This window comes from Herpailurus yagouaroundi, unplaced genomic scaffold, assembly GCF_014898765.1.
Source record: "Herpailurus yagouaroundi ecotype Mexico unplaced genomic scaffold, PumYag 182, whole genome shotgun sequence".
Lineage (NCBI taxonomy): Eukaryota > Metazoa > Chordata > Mammalia > Carnivora > Felidae > Herpailurus > Herpailurus yagouaroundi.
In genome coordinates, this window is record NW_024412413.1 from 46,461,733 (window position 1) to 46,481,486 (window position 19,754).

At 39.8% G+C, this 19,754-nt stretch overlaps 1 protein-coding gene across 3 annotated transcripts in view; it reads right to left on the reverse strand.

Moving 5' to 3' along the window:
• Positions 1-19,754, reverse strand: part of LGR5 (leucine rich repeat containing G protein-coupled receptor 5) — a 130,569-nt gene that overhangs the window by 49,127 nt on the left and 61,688 nt on the right. For 2 of the 3 annotated variants that reach the window (XM_040491423.1, XM_040491421.1), the window contains exon 3: positions 6,581-6,652. The exons of the other annotated variant lie outside the window; for it this stretch is intronic. In XM_040491423.1, coding sequence (XP_040347357.1) covers positions 6,581-6,652 — 72 coding nt within the window. The remainder of the gene's footprint in view (positions 1-6,580; positions 6,653-19,754) is intronic. 3 annotated transcript variants of the gene reach the window in all.

Consider the following 19,754-nt stretch of genomic DNA (forward strand, 5'->3'; position numbering starts at 1 on the left):
CACTTTGGAGTGCAATTAAAACAGAAAGCATTCACAACATAGCTGCTGATTTCTTTTGCAAATACTTCTTTATTCTGTGCATCCAATAGAAGCAGAAAGCACCATGAACTGAATATGGGTTTAGGCACTTTTGGCTTCGTTTTTATCATTCACATATGGGTGAGAAAAGAAAATTTTCCACTTTCTCTAGAGACAAAGAATGGCTGCATATTTCTTTTAATTAATTTTTTTAATGTTTATTTATTTTTGAGAGAGAGAGAGAGAGAGAGAGCACGCGTGAGCACAAGTGAGGGAGGGGCAAAGAGAAGGAGATGCAGAATCAGGCTCCAGGCTCTGAGCTGTCGGGACAGAACCCAAGGCGGGGCTTGAACTCACCAGCCACGGGATAAAGACCTGAGCTGAAGTCTGACGCTTAACTGACTGAGCCACCCAGGTGCCCCAGTATTTTCTTAATTTCTTTCCCTGATTTTAAAATATTACAAGTTTGAAAATGCTTTTATTTTAAACATTTATTAAAAATTTAAATATGTTGAAATTATTGAAGTCTTAAAATATTGAAGTTTTAAAATGTAAAGTATTTCATACAGCATCCCACGCTTCTTAACAGTACTTTATTTCGTTTTCTTTTCTGCCAACAGGGCTACGGGAGAACAGGTACAGTGAAGCAGAGGGAGATGAAATCATATGTTACAGGGGAACTTCATCACAGTCGATGGCTTGATCCTTAGGTATTCCTTCTGCCTAATTGTCCTGTGTTTAGGTAGGTACAAAGTAACTGTCGAGACTCTGTTGTAAGCCTATGTGGGAAGCAGAGAATTTTGGCTAATCGTGACTTTTCCATGGTTAGTTTTACCCATCACCTCCATGGCTTTGGTTCTGGTACTGGGTGGCGGGAGGATGAGCTGTCCCTTGACTGAACGGTCGACAGGAGAAAATGAACCTTTGCTGAAGAAAGCCTGGTTCAGAATTCCACTGGACTGGGTGTTTTACAATATAGAACCAATAACTTATTTTTCTATGAAGCCAGTATTTATAGAGATAATCTTAAATACTAGTGATCTTCCAGAGTTAACGGTAGTAAGATTTCAGATATAAAAGAGTCCTAGCTAAGGAGGGCTGTTGCCATCTTCATTTTCTTTCTTTCTTTCTTTTTAAATTTTTAATGTTTATTTATTTTTGAAGGAGATAGAGACAGAGCATAAGTGGGAGAAGAGCAGAGAGAGAGGGAGACACAGAATCCGAAGCAGGATCCAGGCTCTGAGCTGTCAGCACAGAGCCCAATGTGGGGCTCGAACTCATAAACTGTGAGATCATGACCTGAGCCCAAGTCGGAGGCTTTACCAACTGAGCCACCCAGTTGCACCACTATCTTCATTTTCTTAATGGATTGGCTTACTATTATCTTTCTCTTTTTTTAATCAAATGCCCTCCTTACCCTCTCTATGCTGATCAGGGACCCAGATGAACATAACTTTTACACTACCTTTCTTACCATGCTATACAATAATCAGTTATCTCTTTCTTTCAGTGACTTTTGGGTTTTATAAAACATTTGGAAGAGTTGCCATGAAGAAAGAAGCAGGCTTATTCAGCTTTTACCCCTAGCACTGTGGTCTCAACATGACCAGACTCAATTCTCCCTTTAATACTAAATATTTATAATGCCCCATCTATTATATTTAGATAAAATTCATAAAAATATAGCCTATTTACACACATCACTTCAAAGAAAAAAACCAAAAGAATGTACTGCCCTAACTATATTATAAAGGAGAAATAAAAAAAATTTATAATAAAGTGATACATGTATCATTATATAAATGATGCTCAGATAGGAGACATCTTTATGAACGAGTCAGATGTTGGGCTCTATTTTTTAAAATACAAACTTAAAAAAAATTTTTTTTAAAACTTACATCCAAGTTAGTTAGCATATAGTGCAATAATGATTTCAGTAGAATCCGGTGGTTCACGCCCTACATACAACACCCAGTGCTCATCTCAACAAGTGTCTTTCTTAGTGTCCCTTGCCCATTTAGCCCATCCCCCCGCTACCCACAACCCCTCCAGTAACCCTCAGTTTGTTCTCTATATTTAAGAGTCTCTTATGTTTTGTCCCCCTCCCTGTTTTTATATTATTTTTGCTTCCCTTCCCTTATGTTCATCTGTTTTGTATCTTAAATTCCACATATGAGTGAAGCCATATGATATTTGTCTTTCTCTGACTAATTTTGCTTAGCACAATACTCTCCAGTTCTATCCATGTTGTTGCAAATGGCAAGATTTCATTCTTTTTGATTGTCGAGTAACACTCCATTGTATATACATACCACATTTTTTTATCCATTCATCCATCAATGGACATTTGGGCTCTTTCCATACTTTGGCTATTGTCGATAGCGCTGCTATAAACATTGGGGTGTATGTGCCCCTTCGAAACAGCACACCTGTATCCTGTGGATAAATATCTAGTAGTGCAATTGCTGGGTCGTAGGCTAGTTCTATTTTTAATTTTTTGAGGAATCTCCATACTGTTTTCCAGAGTGGCTGCACCAGTTTGCATTCCCACCAGCAGTGCAAGAGGGTTCCTCTTTCTCCGCATTCTTGCCAACATCTGTTGTTGCCTCAGTTGTTAATTTTAGCCATTCTGACTGGTATGAGGTGGTATCTCATTGTGGTTTTGATTTGTATTTCCCTGATGATGACTGATGTTGAGCATTTTTTCATGTGTCAGTTGGCCATCTGGATGTCGTCTTTGGAGACGTGTCTATTCGTGTCTTTTGCCCATTTCTTCACTGGATTATTATTATTATTATTATTTTCGGTATTGAGTTTGGTAAGTTCTTTATAGATTTTGGATACTAACCCTTTATCTGATATGTCAGTTGCAAATATCTTCTCCCATTCTGTTGGTTGCCTTTTAGTTTTACTGATTGCTTCCTTCATGTTTGGCTCTACTTTTAATGAATAAAGTTGGGTGTGAGAGAAACAGCATGACCAGAAGCTGTTTTGTACAAGAACCATGAAGTGAGATTAGAGTTCTACATGGATACTAGAATAAGAACTAGAATTCTTAAGATACATAACAGACTATGCTTATATGGGAAAGAAGGAAACAACCTTTATTAAAATAAGGATAACATGCTAAGATAAATGATAGATGTTGTAGGGGAGAAAATTAGGAAGTGTTAGACTCTCACAAATGAGCATGACATTTTCACAAATGCCTGTTCCTTGTAGAGGAGAATAGTGTAAAAATAATTCTCTTTTAGGACAAGATAAGGTTGAAATATCACAAAGCACATTTATCCTATCTCAAAGCTCCATCACATGCTGAGGCAAGCCTTCATTCTCCAGTACTGGAGAGCCTAATGGCAACAGAGAATTGAGGCCAAATTGGAAAAAAAAAAAAAAAAATCACAGTATTGCCTTCATAGAAGTCGGGTAGCAGACCCTGCTGGATAATGGAAGAGCAAGATTAGAAAAGCAACAGGCCACCCAAATAAATATATATATTACACAATTGTCATAACAGATTTTTATGACTGTTCTCCAAAAAATTTTAAGGCTATAATACAAAATCTTTACAAAGCAAACTTTGTTAATGAAATTCAACGGAACCTTATGTTTCATATTTCTCTGCTAATTTAATGGCAATTATTATTAAAAAAATTTTTTTTATGTTTTTTATTCTATTTTTGAGAGAGAGAGAGAGAGAGAGAGAGAGCAAGCAGGGGAGGGGCAGAGAGAGAGGGAGACACAGAATCCGAAGCAGGCTCCAGGCTCTGAGCTGTCGGCACAGAGCCTGACACGGGGCCCAAACCCATGGACTGTGAGATCATGATCTGAGCCGAAGTCGGACACTTAACTGACTGAGCCACCCAGGTGCCCCAAATGGCAATTATTTTTAAGAAGAAGTTTTATACCTTCACGGTTATATATTTTTAATTTGTTTTGTGGCTGTTGAGGTAATTCTTCTACTGCACTAATACTGTTTTCAACTAAATCATACAATACCTGGAATAGACAGGATGCATACACTGAATTATTCAGTGATTTTACGAGAATACATTTATTCCATTTAATTTTTCCTGTACAAATTATTAGGCCTATGCAGAACTTCTTATAAAACCTTTTAGTGTTATTATGCATGAATATATTATTGACTCAAATTTGGTCAATTTACACTGGGCTGAGTAGCACATTACAGGACAGTTTGCTACATGCCAATCATCCAGAAAACCAATGACGTTGGTTTTCCAACACTCTGGGGCAAGCAGAATGGCCACAGTTGAGAACCATTGTTCTACTACTGAATGAAATACTTTCAAAACATTTGATGATTGAATTTGCTCATTGAATATTAGTCTTTAAGTCAGCAAAGCAAAAGGAAGAGCAAATATAATTCTGGGCAGAAGTCTTGCTCCTCTAAATTTCTCTTCACGTGGGCAGTGATCTAGCTACACTGCAAAGTCTGAAAATGCCATTCCCATGCTTATAACTTTTCCTTGGTTTCTCATCATGCCTAGATCATAACAATGCTCATGCATTTTTGACATGACATACAGGATCCCTGGGACCAGGACCCTTTCTATCTCTCCACAATCTTCTGCAGATACTTTTCATCTTTTCCCAAATGCTTGAGTACCAATCTTCTTAGAGCCGCCTGTTCACCCCAGGTACTTCCTGCCTCCGTGTCTCTGCATTTATCCCCTCAGTTGATCACGTTATGGTTGTTTCGCAGGTGTGCTAAGATTCAGCTCCTGGATCATCTGTTTGGAAAAACATTTCTTGCAGGAAGCCAAATCTGAACCATCAGGCTGGACTAAATGCTTTCCAATTTCTGGATGCAGTGTCCTGCACAGGTCGCTAGACACATTTTTTTCAGATGAATCAGAGGAGACCTGTTTGTTTGGCTTTGTCCCACTATCTTGATCCCACAACCTATCACTACATTATAAACTCTTCAAAGGCAAGGGCCATACTTATTGATCTTTGTATTTTTAGCAATAATTTGTTCAATGACACACACACACACACACACACACACACACACACGCATACACATGCTCTCTCTCTCTCGCTCAGCACTTCCAAAATACATTTTAAGTGAGTTAAAATAATTGATTCTAGTATAATTTATTTAACATGTATCCAAAATACTTTGTGGTACATAACTCAATATCGAAAACACATCATCTAAGTTGTCTTATCTAAACTTGATTTATTTATGATGCATTTTGAATGGTTCCAAATATTCTGATGAGTTCATAGAGATATAGGTACATTAAAGAGTTGATGCTACAGCTCAGAATTTTAGCACACACAATGAATGAACACATTAGGGTTTGGCAGTATGGCAACTTAAAAATATTTCTGCCTGGGGGCACTTGGGTGGCTCAGTCGGTTAAACGTCCGACTTTGGGTCAGGTCAGGCTCTCATGGTTCGTGGGTTTGAGCCCCGTGTCAGGCTATGTTCTGACAGCTCGGAGCCTGGAGCCTGCTTCAGATTCTGTCTCCCTCTGTCTCTCTGCCCCTCCCCCACTCAAGCTCTGTCTTTCTCTTTCAAAAAAATAAATAAACATTAAAAAAATTTCTACCTAACAGCAAAAACAAGTTAAGCGTAGGAGGACTGAACTCAACCACCTAAGCAGACCAAACGATGGTTCTGCTGTTACGTTTAATTTTTAACAAAATAGTAAATTTAAATAAAGCTGATTTTCTAAAAGCCTATGGATCCCTCAGGTCAATGAAATGCAATTCCCATTAAGGAGAAATGTATCAAATGTCTTCTTCGAGTTTAAAACTTTTATCTCAAAGAAAGGAAATAAAATCAGGATAGTCTCTGAGATAAAATTTTCCTGGTATGACTTTCAACTTACATTACCTATTTTCTCTACCTAGGTGTCTTTTTTTTTCCTACACAGAAGAAATGAAAGAAAATTAAGCAATGGACACTAGAAGAAGGAGGCACTCAATAATAATGAGTTTTCTGATGAACAAACTGGGAAATTGCACATTACATACTAAGAAAACCACTTTTACAAGTCTTAGTGAATTAACATTTCTCAATTAAATAACTACTCAGTATATCTATTAGGCACTAGGCTTTTCCACGTCTATTCACAAATGGAACATAAACTTGGTAGTTTTTTAGCTGATCCTTACTCGGTGCATTATAAGGAGACAAGCTTCACAAATGGTTTGAGGCTGTGATCTCATTATGTAAGCATCGTAAGGGTTTATTCACCTGGTGATCAAGACGATTCAAGAGACTGTCCCCAACTTTATTACACAAAAGGAAAGGGAAATACTCTTTTAAAAGTTTGAGTTGATAAGTTGCTTCCTTAGAGGCAATTTTAGAGCTTAAAGTAGAACAGGAGAGATGAACTTTTTTTTCACACACAAATCCAGCCTGGTATCATACTGTCCTATGGTACCAATGAAGGTAGGCTTTAACTGAAATGAATTATCCTGTGGTTCTAAACAGCTTGTTAGAGGGATTCAGTCTTTACAAGTTAATTAGCATCCACTTGACAGTAAAATCAGAAATATAGCAAATAACAGCCTGTTTACTTACAGAACTTTAAGACTATAAAGGCCAGCGAATGCTCCCTTGGGAATGTACGTCAAAGCGTTTCCAGAAAGACGTCTGTGGGTTTCAAGGGAGAAGAGAGACAGTAAGCATAGTGCTCTTCATGAATTCATTTAGTTGTTAAGAAATGCAATAGAATTTTGTTCAAACCACAAGTACCGAAAAACAACTGTAAAGAACCTTGGCTTGTTATATTTTGCGAAAAGTTTCTGTAAATTTCTAAACAAAAAAGCTGACAAAAGAAGTGTCTACGAAGAAACATGATAAATTACCTATTTTACAATAAATCATTTAACAGCTTAGACTATATATGTAACTCTCCCTTTTAAAAAATTTTACACAAAAACTAGCACCATATGGTAATCTTCAAAAATTGTACTATCAAAATGTGATTGTCCCATGATTTTTATAATTCTTTATAAGCCTAAATAAATCAGATAATATAACATAACAGTATTTCTGTCGCAATTATCCCACAAAATACCCAATTTTCTTACTACATTTGGCAAATAAGAATGCAGACTATCATGATCAGTTTTTTCCAAACTCTCTAAAAAGGGTAGAGTAGGGGCACTTGGGTGGCTCTGTTGGTTAAGCATCCGACTCTTGACTTCAGCTCAGGTCATGATCTCATGGTTTGGTTTGTGAGTGCAAGCCCCACATCGGCCTCTGTGCTGGCAGTATACAGCTTGCTTGGGATTCTTTCTCTCTCCTCCTCACTCTCTGCCCCTCCCCCACGCGCGGTGCCCCCCCCCCCCCACTCTCTCTCTCTCTCTCAAAATAAGTAAAAACTTAAAAAAAAGAAAAGGGTAGAGTAGCTTAATTAATGGTTTAATTGAACAATACCTTAAAAATTAAAAACAATAAAGAGTGTTTAGTATGAAAGACATTAATATGGTTTATTTAATGGAAAGTTTTGACATCATTAACTGGTAAAGTTTAAAAAGTTTAGTTTATAATATTTTTCTAAGTGGGAAACAGTCAAGGTGAGAGCATATGTAAAAAGATCAACAAGGCATGGTACCTAAAGCATTTGGTTAGTACTTTTTTGGCAGTCACATCAAAGCCATAGCCTCAGGAGTTAGATGGTTCCAGAAAATGGAAAATCCAAGAAGAACACAGTGACTCAGAAGAGCACAGAACCTTTTAAGGAGCTGATCACATTGTTGAATGGTGGGTAAAATTGGGAATCACGACACCCCCATGTTTTCTTGATGGAGATGGAAGTTGGGGGATAAGGGTAGAGCGACCCATTTGATTAGTGCTTATTCCTGAAGGGCTTAACAGCTTCAAATTTATATTTTGGTATTATCTCCACATGAGAGAGGATTCATTTCCACTGAGTTCCACTGACCAGACTGAAATAAGCCAGCACGCAACTTCACGTCAGTGTCCCATTGCTGGTCCATATCATTGAGAATAAACTGTGAGTATTGAAATAAATATTAGCTCTTAAACAGAACCTCTGAATGGCATTTTTGGTATGTTTATTAAACAGCATCATTTGCGCAATTCAAATTGAATTGGCTTAAAATGAAAATATATCACACTTTTTATAATCTTATTTTTATTTATTAAAAAAAAATTAGGGGCGCCTGGGTGGCTCAGTCGGTTAAGCGTCTGGCTTCAGCTCAGGTCATGATCTCATGGTCCGTGAGTTCAAGTCCCGCTGTCAGCTGTGCTGACAGCTCAGAGCCTGGAGCCTGCCTTGGATTCTGTGTGTGTCTCTCTCTCTCTGTCCCTTGCTCATGCTCTGTCTCTCTCTGTCTCAAAAATAAATAAAAACATTAAAAAAATTAAAAAAAAATTAAATACATAAGAGAGACTTGGACCTTCCAAGAAGCTCTGCCTGTTTTGGGTCTGCAGCACTAACTTGCTGTTAAAGAAGGTTTTTAGTTTCATTTTCTCACTAATTACATGAAATATTAAGATAAGGTAGCTCTAGCTCCCACACTCTACGATTTCTCTGTCTCGTTTTGTGTTTATTTTATGTGTGTGCCTATTTTCCTTCCTTAAATATAACTTTGTTAAGATTCAGACAGCTCCTCCTGTCTTCCTCATGGTGCCTAAAGAAACTTTCTCAAACTGTAAATAAATTTAGTGGTTCGGAATAGAAGTAAGAAAAAAGAGTAGAAAAACAACAGACTGCATTTTCCACTCTAGTAAAAAGGTATCATTTTATGAAACCTTTGTTTCGAAATATGTTTGTGAAACTGGATTGAGGGGGAAGAAATTGATTGCTTCCTGTATATGGTCAGAAAAGTTTGAAGGCCACTGGCCTAGAGCATAGTAAGGCATTCAATAAATGTATGTCAATAACATGTAATTCAGCTAATATTTAACCAGGGTGGTTTCAGAGGTGTTTTGTTTATTTCCTATGAAGTTGTCTTACTACAAAACCCTCTTCAGACTTTCACACTGGCCTTCCGTCTAGTCTCCCACATTGAATCCCTCCTTACTCTCACTTATTCTGTATCCACTGATGGTCTTTGGAAAGCCAGCTCTGATTATATCCCTGCCCTATTCAAAACCCTTCACCAGTTCCTGTGCCAAATGAAAAGAAATGCAAAGTCCCCAGCTTCCTTTCCATACTTCCTTGATCTGTGCTCTACGCTGTAGCTAAGCCAAACTATCAGGCTTGCTTTTCTTAGACATTCCCTCCACTGTCTCCCTTCCGGCCCTTTGCCCTATGTAAAATGTCCTCCCTATTCTCCCTTCCTGTCTCTCAAAGTAATTTTATTTCTGAGCTTTCCAAATTGATGGGAAATCTCTCTATTTTGAACCATTTTGGTAGCACTTTGTGCCTCTCTTATGGGTTTGCTGGCTCTCTTGTGTTACAGTGTGCACCTGCCTTGTCACACACATCATACTGGGAACCCCTTGAAAGTAGGAATTCTCTTTGTGTCCACTGTAGTGCCTTGCATAGTGTCTGAAACAGAATAGGATGCCCCAGTAGTGTCCAACTAACCATTCAAGTAGAGACTATTAACTGTCTCCAGTATGCATTGTTCCCTCCATCTAGAATGATTCCCTCTACCCAGAGTTTTAGCAGAGTGTATGGTCACTCAGCCAGAGACTACACTTCCCAACCTTCCTTGTATCTAAACATGGTAATTAATGCAACCAAGTTTGGCTATGATCAAAAGTGATGTGTGAAAACTACTGTGTCACCTCCTTGAAAGGAGTTTGCTTGTCCCCAATTTTGTTGATTACAGGATATTCCTGCAGAAGTGGTACTGGCGAGACAGCATTGATGATTCTGGTGTGGAAAGCACTCCAAAGAAGGCAAAACAAGAACGGCAAAAGAGACAGAAGGAATCTGAGCCCCTGGATGACTTTACAGAGTGGAGCTGTCCCCTAGCCCTGAAGTCTACTTTGGATGATTAACGGAATCGGTATGATCCCTTGTTGTCCTCTGCAAACAAGTCCATGACTGAAGGATAATTTAGCTGGCAAGGCTTGTAAACCTCTGCTGTCTAGAGACCTCGTCTAGATGCTGGTCTTGAGGAACCACGTTTGCAAAGCTGCTCCAAACTTTAGCATTCACTCTTCTTGCTTCATTTCCCTTTTGTCCTTGTATCATTAGCTTGCAGCCGGCACACCTGAACTATCACAGCCACTGCGTGTTGCTGTGTTTCTAACAGTTGCGCTAAAGTGGGAAGGCACTTACTTTATCATTCCTTCAAGCAATCTTTTTAGATCCAGTAAGTAGAGAGGGCCTGCTCTGTGTTGGTGCTGCTGTTGGCACAGAGATGCAGCACTGACCACTAGATGAGGAAAGCCCCTGACCTCATGCAACTTGCTTTGTTCTTCTTCTTCTTCTTCTAAATTTAAATCCAAGTTAGTTAACATAAAGTGTAATAATAATTTCAGGAATAAATTTAGTGACTCATCACTTACATATAACACCCAGGGCTCATCCCAACAATTGCCCTCCTTAATAACTCTCACCCCTTTAGCCCATTGCCCCCACCCAAGACCCCGCCAGCAACGCTCGGTTTGTTCTCTGTATTTAAGAGTCTCTTATGGGGCACCTGGGTGGCTCAGTTGGTTAAGCATCCGACTTTGGCTCAGATCATGATCTCACAGTCCATGGGTTTGAGCCCCAGATCAGGCTCTGTACTGACAGTTCAGAGCCTGGAGCCTGTTTCGGATTCCATGTCTCCCTCTGTCTCTGCCCCTCCCCCACTAGCACTCTGTCTCTCTTTCTCTCAAAAATAAAGATTAAAAAAATTAAAAGAAAAAAAAGAATCTTTTATGGTTTGCCTCCCTCTCTGCTTTTATATATGCAGCTTACTTTCTAATGTGGAGAGAGCCATTATTATTATTATTTTTTTACGTTTATTTATTTTTGAGACAGAGGGAGACAGAGCATGAACGGGGGAGGGTCAGAGAGAGGGAGACACAGAATCCGAAACAGGCTCCAGGCTCTGAGCTGTCAGCACAGAGCCCGACGCGGGGCTTGACCTCACGGACTGCGAGATCATGACCTGAGCCGAAGTTGGCCGCCCAACCGACTGAGCCACCCAGGCGCCCTGGAGAGAGCCATTATTAACAAAAAGACAAAGGAATACTACCACACAAAACATACCCTGAGAAGAAAATCAAGGTCAACAGGATAGAGAGCAATGTGGAGGGTGATGGGCTATTATCTCAGATAAGATGGTCAAGGAAACCTCTCTGCTGAGAGGGCATTTCAGCAGAGGTCTGAGACCTGTAGGTATCTCCGTGAAGGGAGCAGTAGTGCAAAAGCCCTGAGGGGGCAGTGGGCCTGGTGTGGTCCAGAAACCGCAAGGAGGCCAGCATGGCTGGAGAGGAATGAGAGAGGGAGAGAATGGCAGGGATGAGGTTGGAGAGGTGTCTGGGGCCACTTCACACAGGCCTGTGGAGGGCGAGGTAAGGACTCTGACCAGGAGAGGGCATGTGATTAGATCTATGTTTTAAAATGGTCCTTCCGGTGGGAGCTATTAAAGGGGAGAATGGAGTAGAAGCACAGGAGGCCACCGGAGCAGGTCAGGTGGGAGGTGCTGGTGCAGTGCTCCAGGGGCAGAGGTGGCCGGACGTGGTGGGATTTGGTGCCAACCTGGTAACTACTAGGGTCAGGACAAGATGTAGGCAGCGAAAAGGAGCAACATTTTATATTTATGGTTATATTTTATATCTAACTCATGTGCATTTGATTAGTTATCCAAAGTCCTACATGTAATACTGAAGTAAATGAATTGTGTACAACTAAGAGTTGCTTGTTGAATTAAGACAGATTCAGCTTGGTTGATGATCACATTTGACTTAGCTAATCACACTGAGCTAATACCGGTTATTTCAGCCCCAAAGTCCCTAACTATCCCTGCTTACAGTCATAATGTCAACAGTACGTTTCTGAGTTCTAGAGCAGAGCTTTCAAATGAATGCTTAACTCTTACTGCTGCTAATGTGTCCAGTGTCATCGAGTAGCTTTGATGGTTCCTGACACCTTGACTTTGGACATGAAAAGGAGAAAGTAAAAACTTTTTATTCATTTATCTTACTAGTTTAAATTATTGTTAGGGTAAATAACTTTGTGTTATGTTTCCTGAAGTCTAGCTTACTTCTCATGAACTGTTTTTCTTTTCTGGGCAAGGACTTTCAGAACTAACCCATGGAACCATGAACCTGTGTTATTGTGTTAAAGCAAAGGAATTTATTTTATTTATTAAAAAATATTTTTAATGTTTGTTTATTTTTGAGAGACAGAGAGACAGAGAGACAAGTGTGAGCAGGGGAGGGGCAGAGAGAGAGGGAGGGAGACAGAATCCGAAGCAGGCTCCAGGCTCTGAGCTGTCAGCACAGAGCCTGATGCAGGGTTTGAACCCACGAACTGTGGGATCATGACCTGAACTGAAGCCAGACACCCAACTGACTGAGCCACCCAGGCGCCCCAAAGCAAAGGAATTTATGATGCACCATCAACTATTTGCTGGGCTGCTGGAAGATCTATCTCATTGACAAAAACAACAGTTTAAGGAAATCATTGGATCCATCTCTTATTTCTTTACTATGTGGGTTGTTTTTAGTAATTCTAAAATTAAATAAATATTAACTATAGGGGAAAAAAGGCTTTCCAATGAATACTTGAATAATGAGAACTGCACACAAATCTTTCTTGTGACTATTTGAACTAACAAATCTCTGGCAACTATGTTCCAACCCCAGAGACCCACATACCGTTTGTCTGAGAGTTGGATTCTTTTTTCTTGTTTCTAAAATTATTTCATGGGAATATCTCTCCCATCATCTTCATTTCTATAATAAGATACAGCTTAATAAGGAAAACTTCTATATCTTTTTATATGATATAGAGAACATGTCTATTCCTAAAGATACTGCTCCATATATAAGACTCATATTGTCCCATTATCGTTAGTTTCACTGACTCAGTTGCCATAAAAAGAAAAAAAATCAAGTTTTTTAATAATAGACGCATTCCTCTTCACGTAAGTCAAATAAGTAGATGTTTTGGTGTTCAAGCACCAATTAAAATATCTCTGAGGGGCACCTGGGTGGCTCAGTCAGTTAAGTGGTCAACTCTTGATTTTGGCTCAGGTCATGATCTAGTGTTTGGTGAGTTTGGGCTCTGCATAGAGCTCTGTACTGACAGTGCAGAGCCTGCTTGGAATTCTCTCTCTTCCTCTCTCTCTGTTCCTCCACTTGTGCTCCCTCTCTCTCTCTCTCAAAATAAAGAAAAAAAAAACTTAAAAAAAATCTTTGAGAGTGTATGTTTCTTTTAATCTCTATAGTAATTGGAATCCCTAAGTAAAGAAATCTAAAGGATTTTTGTTGTTGTTTTGGGTAGCTTCATTTTGTGAAAAACAGAAGGACGAAAGCAAAGCAATCAGAGGTCACATCTGGTCCTTCTCCTGATTTCTCATCTCTGGATGTTGGCCTGGAGAGGGACAGGCATGTGGATAGAATGGGGTGTGCATGGGGAGTGGGAGGGCTTAACCTTGCTATCTGATTGACAGCCTCAGGGAAATTACCAAGCGAGGAACCATGGTCTAATATGGGCTTCCAGGCTGATTTCCAAAGGCAGAGGAGCATTTCCAGAGTTAGTGAGAGGACCTGGCAAGTTCTACCAGGCCTCCTGGGTCAGTTCTTGTGAGAATATTTTGCCTTGTAATTCTTAGGTTTTTTTTTTTTTTCCTTTCCCTTTTCAGTTTTCCTCCTTCTCACCATTTAGTGTGCTGTGAGGCTTAAAAAAAGCCTCTTAATCTTCCTAGGCCTCATTTCACTTATTGTTTTAAAATGATAAAGTTTTTTCACAATGGTCTTTATCTGCCCTCAAATTGTTTTTCTGGTACACGTGCGTTTCCTGCTTACCCTCAGTCTTTCCCCCTCATCCTCTCTCTACCCTGCTGTTTTCTTCTTGTTTATTGTAAGCTTCCTTTATGACATGTCACTAACAATTTATTTTATTTTTATGTCACTAACATTTTAGAAGCACTTTTCCATATTTTATGTCAGGAGGTAGATCAGAGATTATTATTGTCCACATTTTTGTAGGTAAAAGTACCAAAGCTCAGACAGGTTTCACGTAAAATGAAAAACATCCTTTTCCCCTTATCATTTAAATGTGATCTAGTCTTTTCTGAGGGTGCATGGAAGCTCTGTAACAGCAGGGCTACTTAAACAACCAGGGCAGGATGAACTTAAATATGATAACCCTTATGATTTAAAAGAAGACTTTTCTGACTACTTAGCAAATTCGTACTGGCTCTGAGAAATTACTGCTTTATTTTTCCACTTTTTTACAAAGTACATGAGACCTGGATGATACACATTCTCTACTTGCAGAATTAATTTGTTCTAGAAAATTGGTGAGGGCTAACATCAGGCTTAATGGTAGTAGTTTCCCGCTCTTCCCATGCTGAAGACCTGGATGACACTTGCTGATTTCCAGTTTTCTGGTACTATTTTCTTTCTCTGTGATTTTATGATATTAATTTCCAGGGACTCTGTTACTATTTCTGGATTTCTTTTCACTCTTCTGAGTTGTGATTCACCGGAATAATTGTAGTTACACTATCACTTAAACATAAAATCTGAAGTCTCTTATTCCTGTACGATGTATCAAAATATTCTCATATGAAGAAATTCTTCTAAAATAAAGGTAGGAAGAATCATAGTAATATTGTAATCAATGACTTTTAAAAGATAAATTGATGAATACAAACATTATAGTCAATTCAGATTGGTTATTCATGATTCAACTGTAGTGAGTAAGTGCTCTTGCTGTTTTGGGGGCCACTCCATTGATAAGTGTCGCTTTGGGTTATTCTTAAAGGAGCCAAGTGTCTCGGTGATATGAAGAGTTTGACAAAAATAGGATGAAACTCATAGTCAGAGGTAATCTACTGATCTTCTCTCTGCTGGCAGTAATGCATCATCATTGTAATTGGCCAAGCTCAACATGGTAGGTTTTCTTTTATGAGATCCCCACGCCAGTGAAAAGGCCCAGATGCTTAGAGTTTAACCCTCTGGCATTCATCTTTGGTAAGGTTTGCTGAAGCCCATTTGGCAGCCTTGGATATAAGGAGTATGAAATTCCATCGACTGTTTTTCTTCCCATTGGAGGAAATAAGTGTCTTCCCTAATATGCCTCAAGAAGTTGTGATTTTCAAAAAAATGTGGTCTCCTTCCCACCCCCCAGTAAATTAAGCATATCCAATTGGTCAAATCCAGTAAAAAAAACTTTCCTTTTTTAAACTATGTGTTTTTGAGCTGTCCATTTTGCTTTCATTATTAGATAGGGTAAAAATATTCAGATTTCAAGGTTCAAAGGCTAAGACCACTGGAATGAATAAATGAACTCTTCAGGGCAACAGAGAATACTTCAGTGGGCACAGAGCCCTATGGTTTCTTTAACCACAGACTAGTGGAGTACAATACTAACTCCTTTGTGAAACCTCCCTTAATTCCCTCAGTCTACAGTCATCTTTCCTATAGGACATATTCTATACAAGGCTATCTGTAAGGTTCATTTTCTACCTTTTATTTTGTAGTCTATCTGATTTGATTATAGATTCCTAAGACCAATAATCTTATTGCCTGCACACAGCGGGATGCTGAATCAATATTTATTGATTGATCGTTTGATCTGATCTCTAAAGACAGTTGGCCATTGTGCTACAGTAGCTTTAGGTCTGGCATAATTATTCCAAGATGGCTGGCCAGTCACACAACCAGATCGGAAATAGCTGAGGAATATGCCTTCTTCATTACACATCAAATTTAAATTCAGCCATTTCTTTGAGTACTTTCAATATGCCACGTGTAGTGCTTTGGGGCATGCTAGCAGTACCTACCTCTTACTAAACAATTTGCAAGTTCCAGGCGCAGTGTTGAAGTACTTTATACACATTGTGCTATTTCATTATTATAAAAACCATATTAAACAACATGATTATTCACCTTTTACAGAGGGGAAAATGAGTTACAGACAGGTTATTTGCTCATGCTTATATAGAAAAGTTTACAAAAGAGAATTTGGTTCAACATAGCATTTTGGCTTAAAATTTTGAGATTTTAATCATTACTTGGTTTTTAACCATTACTTGATCTGGAGCTTAGGTTGGCCAGGAAAAATCAATCTAAAACAGGAAAAACACAAGGACACAAATGGCTGCATCACTGGAGTTAAGGCCATAAGGAAACTGTGCTCACTGCTTCTTATTCAGATTCCTCCATTGCCCTCCAGATCCTGTGCAACCTCATCGTTCCTCACCACTATGACTAGTGGTCTCACTTCTTATTGTTAGCCCCTCTTTTTTTTTTTTTTAATTTTTTTTTTTTTAACGTTTATTTATTTTTTTGGGACAGAGAGAGACAGAGCATGAACGGGGGAGGGGCAGAGAGAGAGGGAGACACAGAATGGGAAACAGGCTCCAGGCTCTGAGCCATCAGCCCAGAGCCTGATGCGGGGCTCGAACTCACGGACCGCGAGATCGTGACCTGGCTGAAGTCGGATGCTTAACCGACTGCGCCACCCAGGTGCCCCTGTTAGCCCCTCTTTTAATTCTCATCAAGTTTCTGTCCTCACACGTTTTCTTTTTTCTCTGTCTGGTGGTGCTCAAACTTTGGTATACGTTGCCATCTCCAGAGAAGCTACAAAAAATTCAGATCCCCAGGCTCCCACTCAGATTTAGTAAATTAGAATTTCTAAGGGGAAGGATTCAAGAAACTGCATTTTAAAAGAGGCAGCCCAGATGATTTTAATATGGGTAGAGAGCCACACCGGGAAACACAGAGCCTACACATTCTCTCAAGATCCTCATCTGCTCCAGCACCTTCAAAAATCACCTCTTTGTAAACAACTCTTTAGTCATTCTTTCTAGAGCAGACTCATCATGCTCCAGACTCATATTCCAACTGTGTTAATGACATCCCCATTTGGATGTCCCACTGGCACCTTACACCTAGTTTCTCCAGAACCAGGCATCCCCTGCCTCCAAAATATCAGTTGTTCCCCTTGAATTTCCCGTTTCACTGACTGTGCCTCCCCCGTCTTCTGGCACCTAATCTCATAGCCTTACTCAGAGTCATCTCTCACCTTTGGACATTGCTTTAGGTCCCCACAATCAACTGATGAGTCCCTGACTATCTTGCTGCACTGTGATGCTTCATATATCCCAGTGGGTCTCAGCTCACCTCTAGAGCTTTAAAAAATAATGTCTGAGTCCCCACTGAATCCCAGTAAATCTCTGGGAATAAGCCCCAGTAATTAATAGTTTTAAAAACATTCAAGGTGAGGGACATTTGGGGGGCTCAGTTGGTTAAGCATCTGACTCTTGATTTTGGCTCAGGTCTAGGAGCGTCTCACTGTTGTGAGATGGAGTCTTATGTCGGGCTCCTCCTCGATGAGCATGAGCCTGCTTGGGATTCTCTCTCTCTCTCTCTCTCTCTCTCTCTCTCTCTCTCCCTGCCCCTTCCTTGCACACTCTCTCTCAAAATAAATAAATAAATAAACTTAAGAAAATTTCAAAATGCTTCTGGTGATTCTAATGCATATGCAAAGGCGGAAAAGTCTGAAATAATTCTCAGTTTAATATTGATAAGGTCAACTAGAGGCCTTTATATCTCCGTCCCCAGAGATGATGATTCATCCATTACTTGTTGGGAGAATTAGGAGAGGTTAGTTAATGGGTTTTAATAATTATCCAGAAGAGACAATAAGAACCTGAACTATGTGGTGATGAAATAGAGTAAACAAATGGGAAAAGAGTGTGGAATTATAAACTCTGAATCTGGAAAATGGCTGATACTAGGGGGTGGGAGAGAAAGAGTGACGGACACAAAAGGAGTGACAGACACAATGATCACAAGTTTGGATAATAAGAATGCTGATGGCAAGCAGGAAAGGCAAGAGAAAAAGCTTGTTGGGGGGCAGGATGCATAAATCTGGTTCTGCACTTGCCAAGTTTTAAAGTATTGGTGGGGTAGATGGAAGTGCCACTTAGTTGAGGATTCTCAAAGTATGGTCCCTAGACTAGCAGTATCAGCATCACCTGAGAATTTGATTACTTATGCAAATTCTTGACATCTTCCCCTCCTATTTCCAACCTGCTGAAGAAACGCTGTGGTGGGATTCAGCAATGTGTGTTTTGACAAGCACTCCAGATGATTCTGATCTCACCACAATTTGAGAACCACTGGCCCGGAGTAGTGGTCCTCAAATTTATCATGCATCAAAATTCCCTGAAGAGCTTGTTAGCGGCGGTTTCCTGGGCCCAATCCCCAGAATTTCTGATTCAATAGGTTGGAATGGGGCAAAGCATTTGCATTTCTAACAAGTTCATAGGGGGTGTCAATGCCATAGGTCCAGGGACCACACTTTGAGAACCGCTGGTCAGCAGTGAAAGCAAAAGAAATCTGAACCAGAAACATTGATGTGGTGGTTGTCTACCTAACAAAAATGGTTCAGCTTTTGGGTTTCCTTCTCGGACAACCGCAGGTGTCTCCTAATGGGTCTGTAGCCTCCTATCAGGTCTCTCTGCTTCTATAATTCTCCAATCTCTTTTGCACACAGAAGTCAGAGAAATCTTCTAAAATCATGAATCCTATTATTTTACTAGCTGTACACAACCCTCCAGTGGCTTTCCATTGCTCTTATTTTAATTCTTATACACAGCCTCATCGGTCCTGCGTGATCTGATCTTTGCCTTCCTTTCCAACCTCATCCCATGCCAGTCCCCCTCCCTTTCCCTCTGTAGCAGCCACAGTGATCTTCCATGTCTGCAAACACATTACATTCCTTCCTACCGCAGGACCTCCACTCACACTGTTCTTTTGGCAGAAACACTATTCCAGCTCTTAGGACCACCACCATCCCTTCATCCTCCTGATCTCAGTGTAGATATCCTCTTTTTAGACTTTCCCTCTTTGTCTTCTCTTGTCATTTATTCTCTCCCTGTGTCTGTGCTCTTCATCACTTTTGTTACAATCATCAAATATCTCAGGTGCTAGTGTCCTCATGTACAATCTGTCACCCCCGCTAGATTGTTAAGCTCCCCTATGGCGGGGACTTGTTGAACAATTGAGTGAACCATAGCAAGTCCTATTCTCTCTTACGTTCCCAGTAACTCAATAAACACGTATTGAATGAACAAACTAAAAAGTACCTGAGAAAGGAGACAATAAAAAGAAGTGCAAAGATCTGGGGAATGTCTACCTTTTATAGGAGCTGAGGGGTGGAGGAGGAAGGATGCTAAAGAGAAAAAGGGGAGGAGCCAGAGAGGTAGGACACTTTCAGAACACTGCCCAAATTGTCATAACATAAGATACACACACCCGTGAGCACACGCACACCCGTGAGCACACACACTTGCACACGCACGCGCGTGGACAGATATCTAAATGTCTAGCTTATATAGACATATATAAGAATATATATATAGACATATATATACATACATATACATATATACATATACATAGACATATATAGCTACACAACCTCTAGCTATATGGATAGACGTTTGGAAGAGAACCAAAATAATTGCCATGAAGTAACATTAGAGAAAGCGAGTTTCAAAGAGGCAGCATTTTTTTTTAAATTTTTTTTAACGTTTATTTATTTTTGAGACAGAGAGAGACAGAGTATGAACGGGGGAGGGGCAGAGAGAGA